The sequence below is a fragment of the Hirundo rustica genome, chromosome 24 (genome assembly GCF_015227805.2).
Source record: "Hirundo rustica isolate bHirRus1 chromosome 24, bHirRus1.pri.v3, whole genome shotgun sequence".
NCBI lineage: Eukaryota > Metazoa > Chordata > Aves > Passeriformes > Hirundinidae > Hirundo > Hirundo rustica.
In genome coordinates, this window is record NC_053473.1 from 1,136,147 (window position 1) to 1,156,964 (window position 20,818).

Sequence of the window (20,818 nt, forward strand, 5' to 3'; positions counted from 1 at the left end):
AGCCTCGAGCTGCAAAGCACCTAGTGCAAACACAAACAAGGCTGACCTTCATAGAACTACAGAACAGTTTGGGTTGGAAGGGACCTTACAGACCATCATCTCATTCCAACCCCATGCCATGGGCAGGGACACCTTCCACTATCCCTGGTTGTTCCAAGCCCTGTCCAACCTGGCCTTGAACACTTCCAAGGATAAGGGAACTTCTTCCCAATAGGTGTAAGGATGATGAAACCACTGATTCGAAGTCAACCATTTCACCCTGAGGTCCCTCACACAAACACCTCCAGCCCCAGTGGCTGGTTCTGGTGGGTTTTCTCCTAATGCAGATGGAGATCATCTGTCCCTCACTCCATAAAATCTGTCCCAAGCTCATCCTAAACCAACCCAGAGGCAAAATCTTCATCTAGATTTATGCTATGACCTTACCTTCCCCAGCACCCACTTAGCACCACCAGAAGCAGCACTCCTCCAGCCCTGCCTGTTCCCTGGGCATGTAGCATTGGGGCTGTAACAAGGTTTTGTAGATTTTTTTCCACTTTGGATTTCTCTCTTGTGGACACAGCTTCCATTTCTCCCCCTCTGAGCCCACCAGTGATGCCACAGCTGCAGCAGAAGCCAAAGCTGCCACGCTGGCCACAAGAAAATCAATCCTTCTCTTGTGCTCACAGGGTTGAGGCTTCTCAGGAGATGCCAATACCTGCTGGGAGCTGGGCTCTCAGAGCAGTCCTTTTCCCACCACACACACCTCAGGTGTCTCCAGGATTCTGCTGTGCCTGGCTAAGCACTACTGAGCCCACCCCGGGCTCCACCCTGCCCTAGAGATGCCATGGACTTCCTGGGGGATGGCTGAAGGGTGATGTGGGTGTGACCCTGCTCCCCCAGCCTGTGACAGCAGCTGGACCCTCATGCTGCAGTCCCACACCCGAGGATGCCATCAAAGGGACAAACCAAAGCAACTCCTGCTAAGTCCCTATTCCCCCCAGCAGCTCCAGGAGGAGCCCCTCCTTTGCCCAGAAGCCCCCTACATATCCTGCATCCAACCACCACAAACTAAAACCATTCCTGGGCAGGATCCAGCCCATTCTTGTTCCCAAAGAATCCTTCCTTTGCGTCCAGACTAATTTTACCCTCTCCAAGCTTTGCTTCCAGGACTGGGTGTCTCTGGCATGTGCCCCATGTGTGAGGAAGGCAGGAGAGTGAACGAGCGCTCCATCGTGCTGTGTCACGCTGTGTCACGCTGTGTCACGCTGTGTCATGCTGTGTCACTCTGTGTCACACTGGCATCCTGCTGCCTCTGCCTGGCTAAAGCAGGTCATGGCTTGACCCAGATAGACCCAGCAGCTCCGTTGCAATTAGCTCAATTAGTCAGGAACAGGCTGCTGCTCTCCCTCCGGGTAACGTGAGCCCTGGGAGCTTGCACCTGATGCTTTAATTTAGATACTTCCAGCTGCTGGGTGAGTTTTTGGCCCCATCACTCCTCTGGGTACCAGCTTGGTATCACTGGGTCCGGTGGTAGTGGAAAGCAGCAGGTGCACACAAGGTATTTTAGCAGCAGGGGATATTTTGGAGCAGCCACAGCAGTGCTGTGGGCAGCAGAACCGTGCCTGGGCATCAGGGCTGAGCCTCCTGGGCAGCCAGAGGTGTTCATCTCCCAGCTAAAGAGAGGATACACATCCCAAGTGCCTCCAGAGCTCAGGTCTGGAGGAGAAATTCAGGTTTTAATCCCAGAGGCGAGGAGAGATTTGATCCCTTTGGATGATGCCATACACAGAGTTATGGGTGTTCACACTGAAGGAAAAGCCTTGACTGAGCTGTGTCCTTCATCTCAGGAGGGACAAAAGCCAGCACGTCCCTGAAGGCATCTCCTTCAAAGAGGCATCTGTTGTGCCCAGAGCTTGAACTACTTCCTCAGCCCCGTGTCCAAATCCATCTCACACGTGTGATTTTAGCAGCCAGAAATGAACAGGGACCTGGAGGCTGGTCTCATTTCATGTCCCCATTTCCGTGACCTAGAGGGGTCACTGGAGCATTCCCAGCACTGAAGCAGATCTGCTTTGGAGCCATCCATCACCTGAGCTGAGCTGGGAACAGCCTCCAGCCCCACAGGGGCTACAATGAGTGTGTGAAGCCTCTGGCTCCACCACAGTTCCACGGACGGGTCCAATCATGGGGGCCTCCCACGTTCCTAAGAGAACAGCGAATGGCTCTGCAAGCATTTTGCTCTGTATTTTGTAGCATTTTGGGGTGACTTTTAGAAGCGAGATAAAATTTGCTTCTCTCCTGTCTCTCACAGTTTAGATCACTGTCAGGGATGACGTGCTGTCCCATGTCCCAGGATAAAGGTGGCAGGGGTCTGGGCAGGGACACTGAGTGATGGAAAATGGGTTCAACCCTTCAGCCTCTGCTGGCATCTTGCTGCTGTTCTGTGCCTGTTTCCACACCCTGACACAGCCTGTGGAAGGGGTAAGACAGCTGAAACCAGACTGATAAATAGGAAAAAAAGGAGGATGGATCCTTCCCTGGGTGTACTGGGATGCAGAACAGCTCTGCAAATTGGGCCTCATCCTTCAGGCACCCTTGGGACTGGCAGCACAGGAACCCCAAGGGCTGCAGCACTGTGCCAGGTGTCCCCAGGGAGATGCTCAGGGGCTGCAAAGCATCCTTCATTTTTTATGGGTGAGGGTGAAGGGGACAGCCCAGGGGTGAACCCCAGGGTGTGAGTGGTGTGAGGAGCTGAGCCCGTGCTAAGGGACAGACCCTTGTGCTGTGACACAGCTGCCCCCAAAGGCTGTGCAGCATCCAGCCTTGAGCTGCCATCAGGGATGGCCATGCTCCAGCACAGCCTCCTCCCTGGCACGCTCAGGAAGGGCAACAAAGAAAAGGCTCCTTGTGACACAAGGAACATAAAACTTTCCAAAGAGAAACAGAGGGAGCCAGGGCAGAAAGGAGCCTTCAGCAGAGAACAAGCTGCCAATTCAGCCACGAGGCCCAGCCCTCCAGCCCCTGTGCCCCGGCCAGGACCTGGCCTGCCCACCAGCCAGTGTCATTGCCTGGGACATTGCCACCACCCACATCACCGGGGCACCAGGCTGGGTCTTTCCCCAGGGAGGTCTCACTGCTCCCCCTCCCACCCCTCCGGAGGGCAATGTCAGGCTGGCTGCAGGCAGGTGGTTCTCCTGGGTGCAGGCAGTGGATGGACAGGCAGGTAGAAGTGGAGGCCAGTCACACACAGCTCTGCCTGTTCTGGATGTCTGTTCCCCCCAGCACGATGCTGGGAGCTCTGGGAGCTGCTGGGAGATGGGCTGGGGCAGGCACCGAAGGACAGAAATCAGCTGTTGTCCAAGCAAAGATCAGAAGAGAAATTACAGAATTGTCAGGCTGGAAAAGCCCTCCCAGACCATCAAGTCCAACAGCTAACCCAGCACTGCCTTACCCATCACTAAACCATGTCCCCAGGTGCTACATCCACACGTTTTTGGAACACTTTCAGAGATGGCCAGCCCATCGCCACACCACAGCACTAATCCCTGCCTTAGCCCTTCCACAACAATCCCATTAGCCACTTAACCCACTTCAATAAAACCGGCTCTGAGCAAAGCTGAGCTCTGGGCTGGGTCTGCTGCAGCAGCCACTGCCAGCGACCCGCGGGTATGGCCGGGACACCGAGCTCTGCTGGGTCTGGGCTGTGCCCGGCACAAATTCTGCTGCAGGATGAGGCTGGGCGGGCTGGGGCTGGGGTTGGGACAGAGCCTGGGAGCTGTGGGGGCTCTGTGCAAGGGGCACTGTGAGGGTTTCAGGAGCGATGGTGTGAAGGGCTGAGCAAGGCTTCTCCGCGGGGATATCCCGGCCACACGGTGCCCAGTTCGCCACGGCCGCTGCGTGTTCCCCCAGCCCGTCCCCACCCCGGTCTCTCACAACCCTGGTTCCTGCCGGCGGCTGCCGACACCTCCTAGGCCGGGCCCACGGGGTCCCGGGGCAGGTGTGTCCCCTCCACCGGGCAGGAGCCCCGGCGGGTGGATGTGGGGAGTGCCCGGCAGGGGCGGGGGGCAGCGGGGGCGTCCCCGGCCCCCGGCGCTGCGGGCGTTCAGCAGCCGCCGGTGCTGGACAGCTCCGCCTGCGGCACCGCCCCCCCCGGTACCGCCCCCGGGCCGGTGGCACCCCCGCCCCGGCCGGTGGCACCTCCGCTATCGCTTCCGCAGCCGCTGTCACCCTCCCCTCCGCCGGGTGCCACCCCCTGAGCGGATGTCAGCCTTTCCCCCGAACCGGTGTCACTCTCCTCGGGCCGGTACCGCCTCCCCCAGCCCGTGCAGCCCCCCAGGACGAGCGTTACGTCCCCGAGCCCGTGTCCGTCCCCTCCCCAACCCGGTGCCCACCGGGCCGGTAGTGCCCGCACCGCCTATGGCCGGTGGTGGCTGTCCCCATCGGGCCACCGCCACCAGCCGGGGGCCGGCAGAGGGAGTCCCCAGGGCCCGGCCCAGCCCCGGCGGTCCCCGGCCTCGCGGCCCCTCGGCTGCCTGTCTGGGATGGAGCCATCTGTCCGGTGCCTGGTGCCATCTGTCCCCCGGCAGCGCTGCCTGTTGTGTCCCGGTGTCCCCAGCACCCATAGGGAGAGGGTTGGGCTCTCCCTCCTTGTGGTGCCACCCCACCGAACCCTCTCCAGATGCCCCTGCAGTGAAGGGTAGCCGGGGAAGGTTTAGGTTGTGCCTGAGACTCTCCCACTCTCCTCGGCCCCCTGCTCTTCCTGTGCTCTGTGGCGAGAAGAGCCCTAAAGCCGTCGGGAGCCCTGCGGACTCCTCCTCCAGCACGCCAGGGTCCCTCCAGCACCCAGCACCAGAGCCAAAATACAACATCGCCTATTGCACATGCTGAGGGCTTCAGAACTGTCCCAACACCACCCCAAAACCTTCCCAGAACCTCAGGGCTGCCATGGAGACCTCCCAGTGCCAGATCAAGCCCTGGGCCAGGAGCTGTCCCACATCTCCGGTGACATTCAGCTGAACTCCTGCCTGGGCCAAAACTCCATGGAGCCAGTTGCATCATTTATTTAGCCCCGTGTTCCTGCAGCATCACACACCTGGCCCTTTGCTCCTGAGAATTTTGAGCAAGACCAGATGTCACGGTGTCTGTGTCCGCCGCCGCTGTGTGGAAACGGCTCCCCCGGTCCTCGAGCCGTGAAACCTGGAAGTGCCTGATGGATTTTGGCTTGGCTGCTGGGGTGGAGGGGAGAGGCAGCTGCACAGCGGGGCTGCAAAACACATTAACTCAGCAGATGCTGCTGCCTTCGCAGGCGTATGTGAGTGCTGGGTGGTCAGGATGGTCGAGGCGGCAGCTGGGCTTGTCCCCAACTCCCGGCGCTGGCAATGAATCCCCAGCACCCCCGGCGCTCCCTGTTGAGACCCTCACTGCCTGTCTGCTCCCTTCAACACACAACTCTCAACACACAGCAGGCAGAGTGGAGTCATGGGGGTACCCAGAAAGGCATTTTCCCTCCTAAAGCAGGTTAGGGATTTAAAAATGCCACTGGGAACATGGGACGGTTATCATTAGGGACACAGCAACAGGGTGTGCCAGCAAAGTGGGAGATTAAGCCCCAAGAGCAGAGACACGGAGCTGAGGATGTGCCATCAACACAGCCGAGCTCCAAATTGGGGTGGTTTTAGATGCTGAACCTAGTTTGGGTGATGAACCGAGCAAATGAAAGTCAGCCCATGGATCTGATTCCAAACTGACCCCCTCAATCCCTGCCCCAGGACAGGCCATTCCCATCACAGGCCATTCCCACCATGAGCTAACTGCCCTGTCTGGTCTTACCTGGCCAAGCGAGATGGGTCTCCCCTAATCCGTCCTGTAACGAATGAAGCCGCTCTTGCAGCCTGGACTCTTCTGCGGGGTTTGCCCCCAGAGCCCCACACAGCCACTGGCACTCAAAGGGGGTTCCCCTTGGGATAACCGGCTATTTGCAATGGAAAGCAAAAGCCACAGGGAGCCCTTAATGAGATGAGAGGATTTTCCAGTGAGCTGTAAATCCGCAGTGGCTGCTGGCAAACACCTCCCTGCTTGCCCGGAGGCGGGGGTGTTTGTGTGTGTGTGTGTGTGTGTGTGTGTGAGTGTTGCAACAGTCGCCACTCCAGCGGGATTCACATCCCCGGGGTTTATCAGAACAACTCCATGTGTGTCCATGATGCCAGCATCCCAAGGGTGTTGAGGACTGTCACTTACTCAACACGTGAGGCTGGAAGAGGTTTGCAGGCGCTGGCAATGCACTCCCTGGCCCCGATACCCCTCACCAGCTCCAGTACAGGCAGCAGTTCCAGTCTCACGACCCTCTTACATTAAACTAAAATTAAACTTCCTCCCTCCAAAGGATGCAGCCAACGGAGCCATCATGAGGCCATCACATCTGGAGGACGCCTGGCTTTCCCACAGGGGAGCCCAAGCATCCCTCAAACATCCCTTCAATATCCCTCCATCATCCCTGGAGCATCCTGCCGGCCCGCAGCGAGCAGCCCATGCGAGGACAGCAGCACTCAGCGCTCCTGCCTTCCCTCGCCCACCGCACACCGCCCACCCCCTGGTACGGACGGCGCAGCAGGGAGCGAGGAGGGGCTGCGGAGCGCAGAGGGGCGAGGAGAAGACGGGGGAGAAGGGAGAAGGGAGAAGGGGTGGAGGAGCAGTCGTGACTCCACGCCCTGCCCTGCTCAGGGGGAGTTTCCGCTGCCGGAGGCGGCGCCGCCCGGCCGCATCCGCACGGGCCTTGAATGCGACCTGAGGATGAGGACGGAGAACGAGCACAAACCCCGTTCCCCCAGCTTCCACATCCTCTCCTCCGTGGGAGCGGGGGAATCCAGGGAATTCAGGCCAACAGCGGGGAGCGTTAACTCGAGCGCTGGCTCCCACTCCAAACCCGCTCCCCGCAGCAGAGCCGAGACCTTCGGGGCCGGATCCCCCCATTCCGGCGGTAAGAGGATGCCAGGACACCAGTCCCACTGCCCCAGCCGGCCCGGGCACGGGTGGCTTGTCCCCAGCTGTCCCCTCGGCACGCGATGCCCTGGGGCACTCCAATGCCCGGTGCCGGCAGGATGGCAGCAGGGCAGGGCCCAGAGTGGCACCAGGACCTGCTGCTGAGCCCTCGGGGAAGGGAACTGGCAGGATGTGATCCCACAGTGAAACTCGTGGCAGCCCAGCACCAAGATGGGGTGACCCAGAGCCCCTCATAAAATTCCCGAGGGCAGGGATGGTGCCACAGGGGATTTGGGGCCGGGATGGGGCATTGACCAGACAAGCTCAGAGAAGTGCAGGGGGGGCTCACCCCAGCTCCTACCCCACCACGAATCCCTGGGACAGAGCAGAGCTTCAAACCCACTCTGGGCCACTCATCCAGGATCTTCCCCCACCCTGGTTAATTAAAATCTTGCTCTCCCCAATGATTGTGACTTGTGATGGTCGTAGGTGCCACGTGCCAGGGGATCCTCCAGCCTCTCTCCCAACAGGCGTCTCCTGATCCGGGCAGTCAATCCACAGCAGTGCCCGATGTCCACAGCACCACCCAGACCCTGCAGCACAACTGGGCAAAGCTCATTAGAGGTCGTTTGCTAACGAGCAGCACTCAGATTGTGCCAGCAAATGCACCAGGGAAGCCACCAGAGCCTGCTGGGACAGATTGGTGGCTGACCTGTCACCTGGAGCATTCAAGAAGTTCCCACAGGTATTGGCAAAGTGCCAACACAGCCTGTGCCTCAGTTTCCCCAAGCACTGCCATCAGCCTCATCACCAGCAGTGCCACTGACTGCCCCAGCAGGTCCTGGCTGCCTGCAGAGCCCTCCTGGGGCTGGCACTCCTCTGGGCTCGTTAGGGCCTGGGGACCGATCCTGCCCAGCCAGGCCAGTGACATGAGATGGGTTTTCCCTGGGACACACAGGGCAGTTGGCAGAGGCAGTGTGGTCCCAGCTGCTCCCTCCCTGTCACTGCTGTTTTCCCTGCTGCACAAAAGAGCTGTGGGAGGACAGGGGGTGCTGTCCCTGCCACTAAATGGATGCCCCAAACAGGTGAGGGGGGACTGTCACCCATATGCCAGCAGCAAGGTGGAGGGGGTCACATGGTGGTGATGGCAAACGCTGAAGACTTCCATCCAATACTGATGTCCCAGTCCCATACCGGTGTCCCCATTCCAGGCTGATGACCAGGCTCTGTTGGTGGAGCACACCAGACCTCCCCAGGGAGCGTGTGGGGGCGAGGGGACATCCTGCTTGGTCAGTGAGCAGAAGTGGCTCTGCAAGGGTCAGGGGCAAGGGGAGGCACACTCCTCCCACAGTGCCGCTGCAGCTCCACACGGATCCTGCTCCAGCCAGAAAGGAGGAACGTGTCCCCAGGGTGCTCACCTGGCAGCTGCCACGGCCGGTGGCACTGGAGACAAGACAGGGTGTCCCAGCCTGAGGGCACCACGCCCCCACAGCAGTGCCAGCTTGCACCAGGGGCTCCTTCCACCAGCTCAGCCAGGGCCCGGGGGCTGCAGCAGCCCCACTGAAGTCAGGGGTCCCACCAGCCATAGGATCAGTGGCTGCACCCCAAGATCCAGCTCGAGGGGGTCACCTGATCCCCCTGTCCCTGGCCCAGGCACCACATCCCGCTCCAGGCCTGGGGCCCCGCTCCCATCCGCAGCCGGAAACACCTTTTTCCTGTCCGTGGGGCTGCATGGGGGGGGGCAGCAGGAAAAAAACTCGTGTCCTGGCAGGTTATTTACATCCTGCTGCCAGTGGGGCCAGCCTGATTCCCTCCACGTCCCCACATGCACCCCAAGCTCTGCTCCAGCCCTGTCAGCCTCATCCCTGTCCCCAGCTTATTCCCATCCCCACCCCTGTCTCATCCCATCCTGTCCCTATCCCCACTTCATCCCTATCATCATCCCACCCCCGGTACATTTCATCCCATATCTCATCTCACCTCACCTCATATCTCATCTCATCCCCACCCCTTCCCTATCCCCATCCCTCTCCCCATTCCAATTTTATTTCCCACCCCAGTTCTCATCCCCATCCTTTCTTCACTCGCATTCCTCTCCTCGATTCCAACCCCCTCCCAACACACCAAGACTGGAGACCCCCTTTACCAGAAGGAGGATCTCAAATCCTGCCTCGGGGATATCGTTCTCCTCCCAGCAAAGGCCAGAGCTCACCCAGTCCCACAGTCCCCATCCCAGCCTGTCTCCCCTCTCCCTGGCCTCTCATCCGTGCCGGGATGTGTGACATGCTTCCTGTCTCATCCACTTCTAGGAAAACCTTGGGGGGAAACTGAGGCACAGGGCTGGCCAGGCTGGCAGTGACCCGAGGCCAGGGCCGGGGTACTGCTGGGGCATGTGCGGGTAGCCCCTGCCCCGCGGCCCCGGCACGGGCACTTACTCAGCGCTGCGAAATGACTCAGCCAGGATCCGGCCGGGCCAGCCGGGATTTCCTGACTCAGCTCCCCCGGCTGTGAAACTGGGGGGGTCCAGCCCCTCCTTCCACCAACACAGACACCAACACGCACTGCTGCGGGGTGCAGGGAGCTCCCCCATCCCTGTGACCCCCGTGGGAGCCCGTGGACCCTCTCTAGCACCGGGGATAACGGCACAGCAGCTACGGCAAAGCATCGGGGAACGCAGGCAGCACCCCAAAAACCTCTGGGCAAGCCCTGCCTGCGCGGGGTCTCGCCCGCTCTGGGCAGTCGCGGGTGTCCAGCAGGGCCGGCTGCGGGCCTGGCATCCCGGCACACCCAGACTCCCTGGCTCCCATCCCAGTTGTTTTTTTCCTAGGTGAAATCCAGGAAAAGTCGTCCCAGCACAAGCACTCGGCGGGTCCTCACCGCCTCCCTGGCACAGGGTGACAGCACCTCCGTGTCCCACGGGGCACGGCCTGTGATGAAGTCATCTCAAAGTTTCCCCCCTGTCCTGCGTCGTCCCGGTTTGGCTGCAACATTCCCAGCTCCAAGGAGTGTGGGGATGGCTCCTTCACCCCAGCTGGTGGAGGATCCCCAGGGGAAGCACCCATGGATGCCTGCAGCCCAGAAGCACCCACCCATGTCAAAAATGAGGGCAGGCACCATGGTCTGCCAGCACCGACCCACTCTGCCTCTGGAAAGGAGATATGGGGCAGCAGAACACACATTTTCCACAGTCCCCGTGCTTTAGTTTCCCCTGACACCCTTTGCAGGCCATTCTGTGCTCCCCAGGACTGGACTGGGAGGCACCACAGCATCTTTCTGCAGCCCCCCTCTGCCAGGGACAGGAACTGGGGGTGTCCAGGGGACACTGAAGGCACTGGGACACAGAATTTGCCAGCCCGGTCACGCTGCAGCTCCCACTGCTGAAACAGTCTCTGGGGAGAGGTGGGGACATTGTGGGGGACAGGAGAGGGGACACAGGGGCCGCCCCGTGTGTCAGGCTGTGCCAGCCCCTACAGCTGCTGCCTGCGCTCCCCGTCCCTGCCAGCACGTCTCTCGTGTCACCGCTGTTCCCCGCAGCATGACCCCATCACCTCGGTCCTCAACAGCGTGTTCCCCATCATCCGCCGCCCCCACCGTGTCTAGCCAGTCCCCGATGGGGTGTCCCCCATCACCACCCCGTCCCCTCTGTCAACGCCGATCCCCGCAGGATGACCGGGCTGGCGTGTCCCCGAATGTCACCGCCAGTCCCCGTCGGGATGTTCCCTATGGGAGCCGCTCTCCGCCGGGGTGTCCCTGCCTCCCGCGGCCACGCAGGACGTCCCCCACCGGCCCTGCTCCCGGCGGCGCGTCCCTCGAGTGTCCCCGCTCCCGGGGGAAGCGCCCCCCGGCCCCGATGCCGCTGCCCCGCTCACCGCTCGCTGCGCCCCGTCCCGCGCGGCGCCGCGGGCAGCGCCCGGAGCCGCGGCCGCTGGCGGAGTGACAGCGCGGCCGGGGACCCGCGCGGGCCGGGCCGGCGGCCGGGGGAGGAGTCGCGCAGGCCCGGGCCCGGCCCCGCCGCTCCGGCCGCCCGAGGTGCCCGCCCCGGCCCCCAGACCCCCGGTCCCCGAGTCCCGGTCCCCGGCCCGGAGAGGCGGCTGCGGCGCCGCTCCTGCCCCGCTCGGTCCCTGGGGGCGGCTCCGCCCGCTCCCCGCTGCCCCCGGTGCCGCTCGGCTGCCGAGACGCGGCGCCCGGAACCGGCAACGGAGCCTGAGCCGGGGAAACCCCCCAGGAACATCCCCTCCTTGGAATTCTGGTGGATCCTACAGGGCCGCCCTGACCGCGTGGATCCTCCATGTATCCCTCTGGATATCCCTCCTCGAGTCTCCCCGGATGTCCCCACGAGACCCTCCCGTGGGTCATCCCTCTATCCCTTCCCCATGGATCCCGACGCTGTCCCCCACAAGCGCCCCTCCGGATCCCCCAGGGACCCCCACAGAGAATTTCTTATGGACCCCGGCCCCATCCACCCCCACCCCGCTCTTCCCCAGATCCTCTGCCATGGATCTCTCCCTCTATCGCTCCCTGACTCTCCTGCTGGATCTTGCCCCACCTCACCCCCGGCTCTGGATCTCCTCCCCATATATACGGGGGATGTCCCCGACCCCTGGACACACCCGCCCGCACTTCATCTTCCCACATATCTGTATCTACATTTTTCCTCGATTTCCCCCAGGACTTCCCAGGGATCCCTGTGCTGGGTGCCCCCTCCCGTCCTCTCCATGGAGCCCCACATGAACCCTGCAATGGATCCCATTTTGGGTCCCTATAGACTCTCCTGGCCAAGGGTGCCCTGCCATGAATTCCCTGGATCCATGGGTTCCCAACCTCGGGATTCTGCCACCTCCGCCCCACCCCGCCCACAGATCCTCCTAGATCCCTTGCCCCAACGAGTTCCTCTCATCCCTATTTCCCCCAGATCTCTCTTGATTCTGCCCAACCCATGGATTCCTCCCTGAATTCTCTCTGGAACCCCCATAGGTCCGTCACAGATCCCCCTACATCCCCGTAACATGGATCCCACCCCACGTCCCCTCAATCCCCCCTCCTGGATCCCCCACCCATGGATCCACTCTACAGACGCCCTTCCATTCCCACTCATGGATCCCCGATGGATCCCACCCGTAGATTTCTCTCCATCCCCCACCCGTGGAACCCCGAGGGATTTCCCCACGAGTCGCCTCCGTCCCCCGCCCACGGATCCCCGACGGATCCCACCCCCGGATTTCTCTCCATCCCCCACCCACGGACGCCGGAGGGATCTCCCCGTGGATCCCCCCACGGGTCCCCTCCGCCCCCACCCACGGATTCCCCGCCTCTCCGCTCCCGCTCCGCCCCCGCTCCGGCCCCGCCCCGTCCCCGTGCGGCGATGGCGGCGCCGGTGCAGGACGCGGCCGCGGTGCGGGACCGGGCCCCGGTGCGGGACGCGGCCTCCGCCAGCAGCGCGGGCCCGTGGTCGCTGCGGCACCTGCACCTGGAGCTGCTCGTGTCCTTCGCGGCCGCGGGCGCGGGGCGGCTGCGCGGGCAGGCGCGGCTGGAGCTGCGCTGCGAGCGGCACGGAGCGGGCGCGGAGCTGCGGCTGGACGCGCACCCCTCGCTGGCCGTGAGCCGCGCCGCGCTCCTGCCGCCGCCGGGCGGGCCCGGGGACGCGGCCGGGCAGGCGCTGCCCGTGGAGAGCCGGCCCTTCGCCAGCTACGGCAGCGCCCTGCACATCGCCCTGCCCCAGGCCCCCCGCGCCGGGCAGCTGCTCACCCTCCTCATCGACTACGAGGCGGGCGAGGGGCCCGGGGTGAGCGGCGAGACGCCGGGGGTGACGCCGGGCCCGGGGGAGGTGGGAGGGCACGGGGGGGGACCGGGCCCGGAGAGAGCAGGGTGGGAACGGGAAATAGCGAGCCCGGCGGGACTGGGTGGTTGTGGAAGGGACGCCGAGCCCGCTGGGACACCCAGGCCCACGAGGACCGGGAGGAGATTGGGTGTAGACTGGGGGCTGCCAGACCCGGGGGGAGCTGGGGGTGGTCCAGGGGACACGAGGCCTGGGGTGGGCAGAGCACCTCCGGGTGAGGAGCCCCTTCCCACCCCCTCTGCAAGGAGCATCTGTGATCAAGCCGCCCCCTCACCGTGGTCTCGGTCCCTCCCCAGGTGTGCTGGCTGTCCCCTGAGCAGACGGCGGGGAAGCAGAAGCCCTACATGTACACACAGGGCCAGGCTGTTCTCAACAGATCCTTCTTCCCCTGCTTCGACACCCCCTCAGTCAAGTTCACCTATTCAGCCACTGTGAAGGTAAGAGGAGCCCCAGGACCTGCACCAGCCATTCCCTCACACCCACCCGGAGAAAAAACCCTCCACGAGTGCAAAGTTTGCTCGGGAAGAAAGTTCAAAGGAGGCCATGGTGATGATCCAAGGGCAGGAGCACCTCTGCTCTGGAGCCAGGCTGGGACAGCTGGGAGTGTTCACCTGGAGAAAAGAAGGATCCAGGGAGACCTCAGAGCCCTTTCCAGTGCTTAAAGGGACTCCATGAGAGTTGCAGAGGGACTTTGAACAAGAATCTGCAGTGCCAGGACAAGAGGGGATGGCTTCTCACTGCCAGAGGGGAGGGTTAGATGGGATGTTGGGAAGGAATTCTTGGCTGTGAGCTTAGGGAGGCCCTGGGCAGCTTCCCCGTCCCTGGGTCTGGCATGTAAAGCCAGGTTGGATGGGGCTTGGAGCAACCTGGGATAGTGGAATGTGTCCCTGCCCATGGCAGGGTGTGAGATAAGACGAGCTTTAATGCCGCTTCCAGCTTAAACTGTTCTGAGCTGTTGGGTTTCTTGCAGGGAATGTGCCAAAGCACTGGGGCATCACAGCAGGGACACTGCTTCAAACCCTCCTCCTCAGGCCCCAGCTGAGGAATCACTCATGTGTACTTGGGCTGTTTTTCTCTTACATGCCCTTTTGGATGAAGACAAGCAGCCCCAGGGTGCTGCTGCCTCTCCCCAGCTGCAGTGCTGGTGCCCAGGAGCGGGTGCATGTTCGGCCTGCCTGTCCTGCCCAGAGCTCCTGGCGTTTGTAGCAGGAGGAGCTGAGTTTGGGAGAAAACAGCTGGAGGACGGTGATGGTGCTGGGCCACGCTGGGTCCTGGTGGCAGTTCTGGGGCTGCCAAACTTCTGGGAAGGAGCAGCTGCTTCCCCCAAAGATGGCTCTAAATCCAGATTCCCTCCTTGTCTGCGCCTGGGCAGGTGGTGACAGTGGCACAGCCCTGCCACAGCGTGCCAGCCTGCTTGTGGGTGTGACACCAGGCCAGTGCCAGTGGCATGTGGTGGCATCAGCTGGTGATGCCAGGATTGATTTATTTTGCTCTCCCAGGGCAGAGCCCCTCTGGTGCCACAGGATGAATGTGGGATGGGGTTGTTGCTGAGCTCTGGTGTGATGCTCTGTACCAAGGACACCACGGGGCTCACCCCTGTTGGGGGTAGGTGACACTGGATCAGTCTCTCTGGGCTCAGCCCAGGCTGGTGGATTGGCCATGGGTTCTATGCTGGCTTGGGAACAGGAAAAATGAGTTGTTGTGCAACAGTTGGGAGGGGAGCCAGCGGCTGAGGGATCTGCAGCCTCTGCCCTTCCACACCTGCAGCTCCAGCATTTCCTTATCTCCTGGTACCTCCAGGGGCACCCGGGGCAGCTCCAGATATCCTAGTATTGCTGGGATCCTGAGTGGGAGCTCAGAGTGTTCCTGCTCTGCTCCCCAAAGCCTGCAGTGCCCACGGCCCCGGCACCTTCAGGCTGGGACGCGTTTGCCGTCAGACATCGTGGCGTCCCAGCTGGCTTAGCTGGCCTCCCGTTGTGAATGCTGTGCATCTAATGGATGGTTTCATCCACATATTCAGGTCCCTGAGGGCTTCACAGCTGTGATGAGTGCCACAAGCTGGGAGAAGCAGAAGGATAACACCTTTGTGTTCAAGATGTCCCAGCCAATCCCCTCCTACCTGATCGCTCTGGTTGTTGGGGACATCGTGTCTGCTGACGTTGGCCCGAGGTGAGGGGTTCAGGAGGGCTCCAGAGCTGTGGGAGCTGTGGGTGAAGCTCCTGTGGCAGCCACCTCCTGCCTCTCTGTGCTCCATGGGGCTCTGGAGAGCAGAGACACTGGTCATAAACATGGCACAGCCAGTCCCTGTCTGTGTCACCAGACTCTGGGCTCAGGGGATGAGAGTCCTTCTTGAACTGGAGTGTGAGAAGGAGCCCTGGTGCTGTGTCCCCTCACCTTCAGGAGGGTCCCTGGCTCTGCTTATGTCACCCTGCATGTGAATGAGGGCAGTGGGTCCCTGTGCATGGAGGATCCCACGTTTCCTCACAGGCTGGTGCTTGCTTCAGTTCTTGGCTGCCACTGCAGCCATATAAAAACCCTTTGACAATCACACAAGGAAAGAAATCATAGCAATTTGCACTTTTGGCCTCTTTAGATGCCTTTATCAGCAGGGTTTTATTTTTCTTTGGAATGAACCTGTGCAATTTCTGTCTGATGAAGCAACAAGGTGAAAGTCCCCTAATGGTTAAACTTCCTCTTCTTTGCACTTGGCCAGGAGCCGTGTCTGGGCTGAGCCCTGCCAGATCGAGGCTGCCAAGAAGGAGTATGATGGGGTGATTGAGGAGTTCCTGGTGGTTGGAGAGAAACTCTTTGGACCTTATGTTTGGGGCAGGTATGGCTGGAAGGTTCCTGAAGGATGTGGTTCTCCAGGGACAGGGAGAGAGTTTCCTTCTGTCCCCAGCCCCATCTTCATGAGGAGCGGGGTCTGAGCCCAGCCTTCCCTGGCAGGTATGACATCCTGTTCATGCCGCCCTCCTTCCCCTTTGGTGGCATGGAGAACCCCTGCCTCACCTTCGTCACGCCGTGCCTGCTGGCCGGGGACCGCTCCTTGGTGGACGTCATCATCCACGAGATCTCCCACAGCTGGTTTGGCAACTTGGTCACCAATGCCACGTGGGGCGAGTTCTGGCTGAACGAGGGCTTCACCATGTACGCCCAGAGGCGCATCTCCACCGAGGTCTACGGTGCGTGGCCGTGCCTGGCTGTGGGGTGCTGAGCCCTCTGTGGCTCTGGGGTTTGTGTCCCACAGCTCGGCACGTCCCTCTGACTGCCAGTGGGGATGGAGCCTGTGCTGCATCTCAGAAGAGGTGAAGGGCAGCAGCTGCAAGGCCCTGTTGGGGTTCTGTGAACTGAAAAAGATGAGATTTAGATTAGATATTGTGAGTTTGGGGAGGCACCGGCACAGGTGGCCCAGAGAAGCTTTGGCTGCGCCATCCCTGGAAGGGTCCAAGGCCAGGTTGGACGGGGCTTGGAGCCACCTGGTCTAGTGGAAGGTGTCCCTGCCCATGGCAGAGGGGGAATCAGATGATCTTTAATGCCTCTTCCAGCCCAAACCATTCTGTGATTTCTGGTAGCCTTTGCTCTGAGATGAACAGTTCCCTACAACCCCTGCCAGGAATGTGGGTACTGTGTCTTTGCTTCACCTTCCTCATCCTCCTGCAGCTCCCATGTGGAGCTGATACCGACTGTCCTGAGCTCCCCCTGGACACACAGTCCCATCCAGAAACTCGTGTTCTCCCAGCACAATTTGCTGTGTCCACACAAATTTAAGTGGCTCGAAAACTCTCTCTCTGCGCGGGGCTGGGCTGCCCCGTGCCTCCCTGCAGCTCTGCAATCCCAGCTCCACGTGTATCGTTTCCTGCTCTCCCAGCTCACGCACTGATGCCGTTCCTCTCCCGTCGCAGCGCCCGCTGTGCCCGCGGTGCCTGGGGCTCTGGCCAGGCTCCCCGAATACCTCCGCTTGTCTCTGCCCAGGTTTGCCCTACACCTGCCTGGAGGCTGCCACGGGAAGGGTGCTCCTGCGCCAGCACATGGACGCCACGGGGGAGGACCATCCGCTCAACAAGCTGCGCGTGGTGATCGAGCCAGGTCTGTGCCTGGGCGTCCCTGGGCCGCGGCGGAGCGGGACAGTGACAGATGTGCTGGGCAGAGCCGGGCTGTTCCATGGCTGGCAGTAAAACCAGCAGGGGTGAAGGGACCCGGGAGAGACGATGGCTGCAGGAGGGATGGGATAGGCTGCGCCCAGCGCAGATGGGAGGATCTTGGTGCACGTCGGGGCTGTGTTGTTTTGCAGGTGGGCAGAGGATTTCTGAGCGTTTTGCCTTTTTCTAGGTGTCAATCCAGATGACACGTACAATGAAACACCCTATGAGAAGGGGTACTGCTTCGTTAGCTACTTGGCCCATCTTGTGGGCAACCAGAGCAAGTTTGATGCCTTTCTCCAGGTGGGTGTGAGCTGCAAAGTCATCCAAAATGCCACGGTAGGAGGCCAGGGCACAGCAGGACCCTGGGAAGGACAGGCTGAGAGGGTGGCTGGGGTAGAGGTGGGAAATGGGAACGTGAATAGGGGAATAAGATTAAGGCAGAGCCTAGTCTCTGCTAGCAGCAGGTGCTGGGAATGTTGAGGAGTATCCCTGGGGATGCAAAGGGCTGGGCAGCCCCTGTAGGGAACAGGGCCTGGAATGGGTTCCCCCGTAAGGTGGAGCACACAGAGGGCTGGGCAGCACTGCTGGGGTCAGTGTCTGGCATCATCCCCATCTGTCCCCACAGGCCTACGTGAACCGGTTCAAGTTCCAGAGCATCACCGCAGATGACACCCTCGGGTTCTTCCTGGAGTACTTCCCGGAGCTGAAGGAGAAAGGCGTGGACTCCATCCCAGGTCAGCCCAGCACCATCCTGGCCAGGGAACAGCCCATGGTTTCAGAGCTGCCCATGTGCCCCGGAGCCGTTGCACATTGGTTTGTGTGTTTTACTGGAGATGCTGTTGCTGCCAGCCTGGCTCTGTTGGAGGAGCACGGATGGCACTGGCTGCTGGGACCAGGCCCAGGCTTGGGCATGTGCCGGCTCAGCCTGATTTTTTTCCATTCAAGCCCAGTCCCTGGTCTGCACTCAGATGCTGTTTCATGGGGTGTCCATGACTCAGCCTGGTGAGTCTGATGAGCACTGGGATCAGGCCCAGCCAGCACCCTGGGCTTGGCCCAGCCTTGCTGGAGATCCAGGCTTGGCAGGAGCTTTCTGTGCTGGAGCTTTCCTGCTGGTGGTGCCAGGGCTGATACCCACAAGCACACCCTGAGCCCATGTGTGTGATGGCCTCACCCCCGTTAGTTTGTGGTGGTCACCATCCTCGGGCAGGTTTGGTGGCACTGGGAGAAGGCAGTGGGGGGTCTGGGCAGCAGCACCTGCTGTGGGGCTCAGGGATCCGTTCCCAGCTCTCCCTCCTGTCTCGCTGCAGGGTTTGAATTTGACCGCTGGCTGAACACGCCGGGATGGCCGCCCTACCTGCCTGACCTGTCACCGGGGCAGCAGCTGATGAGGCCGGCGGATGAGCTGGCAGAGCTCTGGGCAGCTGATGGCTTGAACATGGAGGCGATCGAAGCCGTGGACATCACGGGCTGGAGGACGTACCAGCTGGTCTATTTCCTGGATCAGATCCTGCAAAAATCCCCCCTGCCTGAAGGTGAATGCCAGGGCACTCCCAGGGCTCTGGTGCCCAGAGGAGACACAGGGTGATGTGCCCAAGTCCATCCCGGGGATGTGAGGGCACACGGGGGGGACACACGGGTGTGTGGCCATCAGCCCCTCTCCAACTGCTCTGTGGGTTCTGCTTCCAGGGAAGCCTTGATTGGTGTGGTGGGGACTGGAGCCAGGGGAAGCATGTCCCTGGATTGATGGGGACATGTGCAGTCCTGCTGTCCCCAGGCTGGCTCTGCTGGGCTCTTGTGTCCCCATGTCAGCACAACTCTCCTTGCCCTCTTTGCTGAGGAATCTCCCCCGACTTTGTGCTGGCACCCCAAGCCACCTGCACATGGTGCTGCAGGGCTGCCCAGCCTGGAGGGCCCAGCATGGGCACTGTCCTGCCCAGAGCCAGCCAGGGCCTGGGGTGCTCCAGAGCTGGGGGTGGGGGCTGCTTGGGCAAGGGCTGACCCAAGGCTGTGAGGATCCCAAAGAATTTGCAGCACAGCTGGACTCACGGGGTTCCCTGGGAGCAGGGGCTGGGAGCTGGCTCAGAGCCCCGTGGGGGATGGTGACCGCTCCCCTCTCACAGGCAATGTGAAAAGGCTGAGCAAGATGTACCCCAAGATCTCCAAAGCCCAGAACGCTGAGCTGCGCCTGCGCTGGTGCCAGATTGTCCTCAAGAACAACCTGGAGGCTGAGTACAGCAAAGTCAAGGACTTCCTGCACAGCCAGGTTTGTCCCTGGCCAGTGGTGGCAGCGCCCAGCAGCATGCCAGTGGGGAAAGAAGGGCACGGGGCACAGGGCTTTCAGTGCCAGGGAGACAGGGGTTGGCTCTTGCTTTTGACAGTCCCACAGGACGGCTTGGGTTGGAAGGGACCTTAAAAGCTTGTCTTATTCCACCCTGTGCCACGGGCAGGACACCTTCCACCAGACCAGGTTGCTCCAAGCCCCATCCAGCCTGGCCTTAGACACTTCCAGGGATGTGCCAGGGCCTCACCACCCTCACAGGGAAGAATTTGTTTTCAACAGCCCATCTAACTGCCCTCTGACAGTGGGAAGTCATTCCCTATTGTCCTGTCATTCCAAAGTCCCTCTCCAGCTCTTTTGGCACTGGAAGGGGCTCTGAGCTCTCCCCAGAGCCTTCTCTTCTCCAGGTGAACACCCCCATCTCTCCCAGCATGGCCCCAGAGCAGAGGGGCTCCACCCCTCAGAGCAGCTCCATGGACTCCTCTGGACCTCCATGCTGGAGCCTCCAGAGCTGGATGCAGTGCTCCAGTGTTGGGGTCTTATGAGAGGGCAGATTTGCTCCCCCAACTGCTGCCCACACTGCTGGGGATGAGCCTAGGACACAGGTTACTTTGCAGGCTGGGAGAGCACGTGACCAGGTCACACCCAGTTTGTCACCCAAGTCTTTCTCTGAAGGGCTGCTCTCCATCCCTCCATCCCTCCTGTCCTGGCCCAGGTGCAGAACCCTGCACTCGACCTTGTTGCACTTTGTGAACGTCTCAGGGTCTGCTCCTTCTCCAAGGTCCAGGTGTTCTCCCCTCTCCAGGTGCTGCGGTGCCAAGGGCTGCCCACAACAGCATTCCCCATCCCATCCCACTGCCACGTGCTCTGTGCCTCGCCGAGAGCAGGGCGATGCTGGAGGCACCGCGCTGGGGACAGGGGCAATGGGGCTGTCACCCTGGGGCCATAACTGCGCCGTGTCTCCGCAGGGCAAGCAGAAGTACACGCTGCCCGTGTACCGCGCCATGTGGGGCGGCTCCGAGGCCACCCGGGCCCTGGCCATGGAGACCTTCTCTGCCACGGCGCCCCAGCTCCACGTCAACGTCCAGAACTACGTCAAGAAGATCCTGGGCTTGGGGGAGGCTGAGGCCTGAGGCAGCCTGGGTGCTGTTCCCTCTACCAGTGTTCATGCTGGCAGGACCTCAGTGCCTCCCTCTCACCGCACATTTCCTTATTAAAATGTGTAATTTTTTTCTCTGTGTTCTTCCCGTTCCCAGTGAGCCATGGGCCACCTCAGAGTGACTTCCTGCCTCACTGCCAGCTCTGCTCTGGGCACTTGGGGTGCTGCTGGCTTTTCCTGGTGCTGGCACTGGAAGGTTGGGCTTGGCCTTGGTGCCTGCAGGGCTGCAGCATCTCCTGGCCCTGATCCACACTGCTCCTTGCTAAGCTCCTGCCCAGCTGCCACAGGTCCTGTGTGACAGTGAGGACATGGGGAGCTGGTGCAGTGTGGCAAAGCTGGGACCTCCTGGCTCCAGGCCTGAGCTTCTGCTCCAGAGGAGTTGGGGATTGCTTCTCCACCTTGCTTTTTGCCACCATGCTGGGGCTCACATAGGGTTGGAGGAA

General features: G+C 61.3%; 2 protein-coding genes across 3 annotated transcripts in view; one reads left to right on the forward strand and one right to left on the reverse strand.

Annotated features, from left to right (window-relative positions):
- The window catches only part of NAV1 (neuron navigator 1), a 75,100-nt gene extending 64,223 nt beyond the window's left edge, over positions 1-10,877 (reverse strand). For both annotated transcript variants that reach the window (XM_058423454.1, XM_058423453.1), the window contains exon 1: positions 10,830-10,877. The gene's annotated coding sequence lies outside the window, so the exon portion shown is untranslated. The remainder of the gene's footprint in view (positions 1-10,829) is intronic.
- A 1,445-nt stretch (positions 10,878-12,322) lies between these two features.
- Positions 12,323-20,446, forward strand: RNPEP (arginyl aminopeptidase). Its single transcript, XM_040085933.1, has 11 exons — positions 12,323-12,742; positions 13,093-13,233; positions 14,817-14,965; positions 15,510-15,626; positions 15,743-15,978; positions 16,769-16,882; positions 17,126-17,238; positions 17,564-17,672; positions 18,246-18,470; positions 19,059-19,201; positions 20,185-20,446. The coding sequence occupies exons 1-11, from the start codon at positions 12,323-12,325 to the stop codon at positions 20,347-20,349; spliced, it is 1,932 nt and encodes a 643-aa protein (XP_039941867.1). The 3' UTR covers positions 20,350-20,446.
- Positions 20,447-20,818: the final 372 nt, after the last annotated feature.

Excerpts from the sequence above, each read along its gene's own strand:
- RNPEP (XM_040085933.1), top strand. The coding sequence starts at position 12,323 with ATGGCGGCGCCGGTGCAGGACGCGGCCGCGGTGCGGGACCGGGCCCCG. Across the intron at positions 17,239-17,563 it reads AGTTTGATGCCTTTCTCCAG|GCCTACGTGAACCGGTTCAA; the intron begins GTGGGTGTGAGC and ends CTGTCCCCACAG. Across the intron at positions 19,202-20,184 it reads AGGACTTCCTGCACAGCCAG|GGCAAGCAGAAGTACACGCT; the intron begins GTTTGTCCCTGG and ends GTGTCTCCGCAG.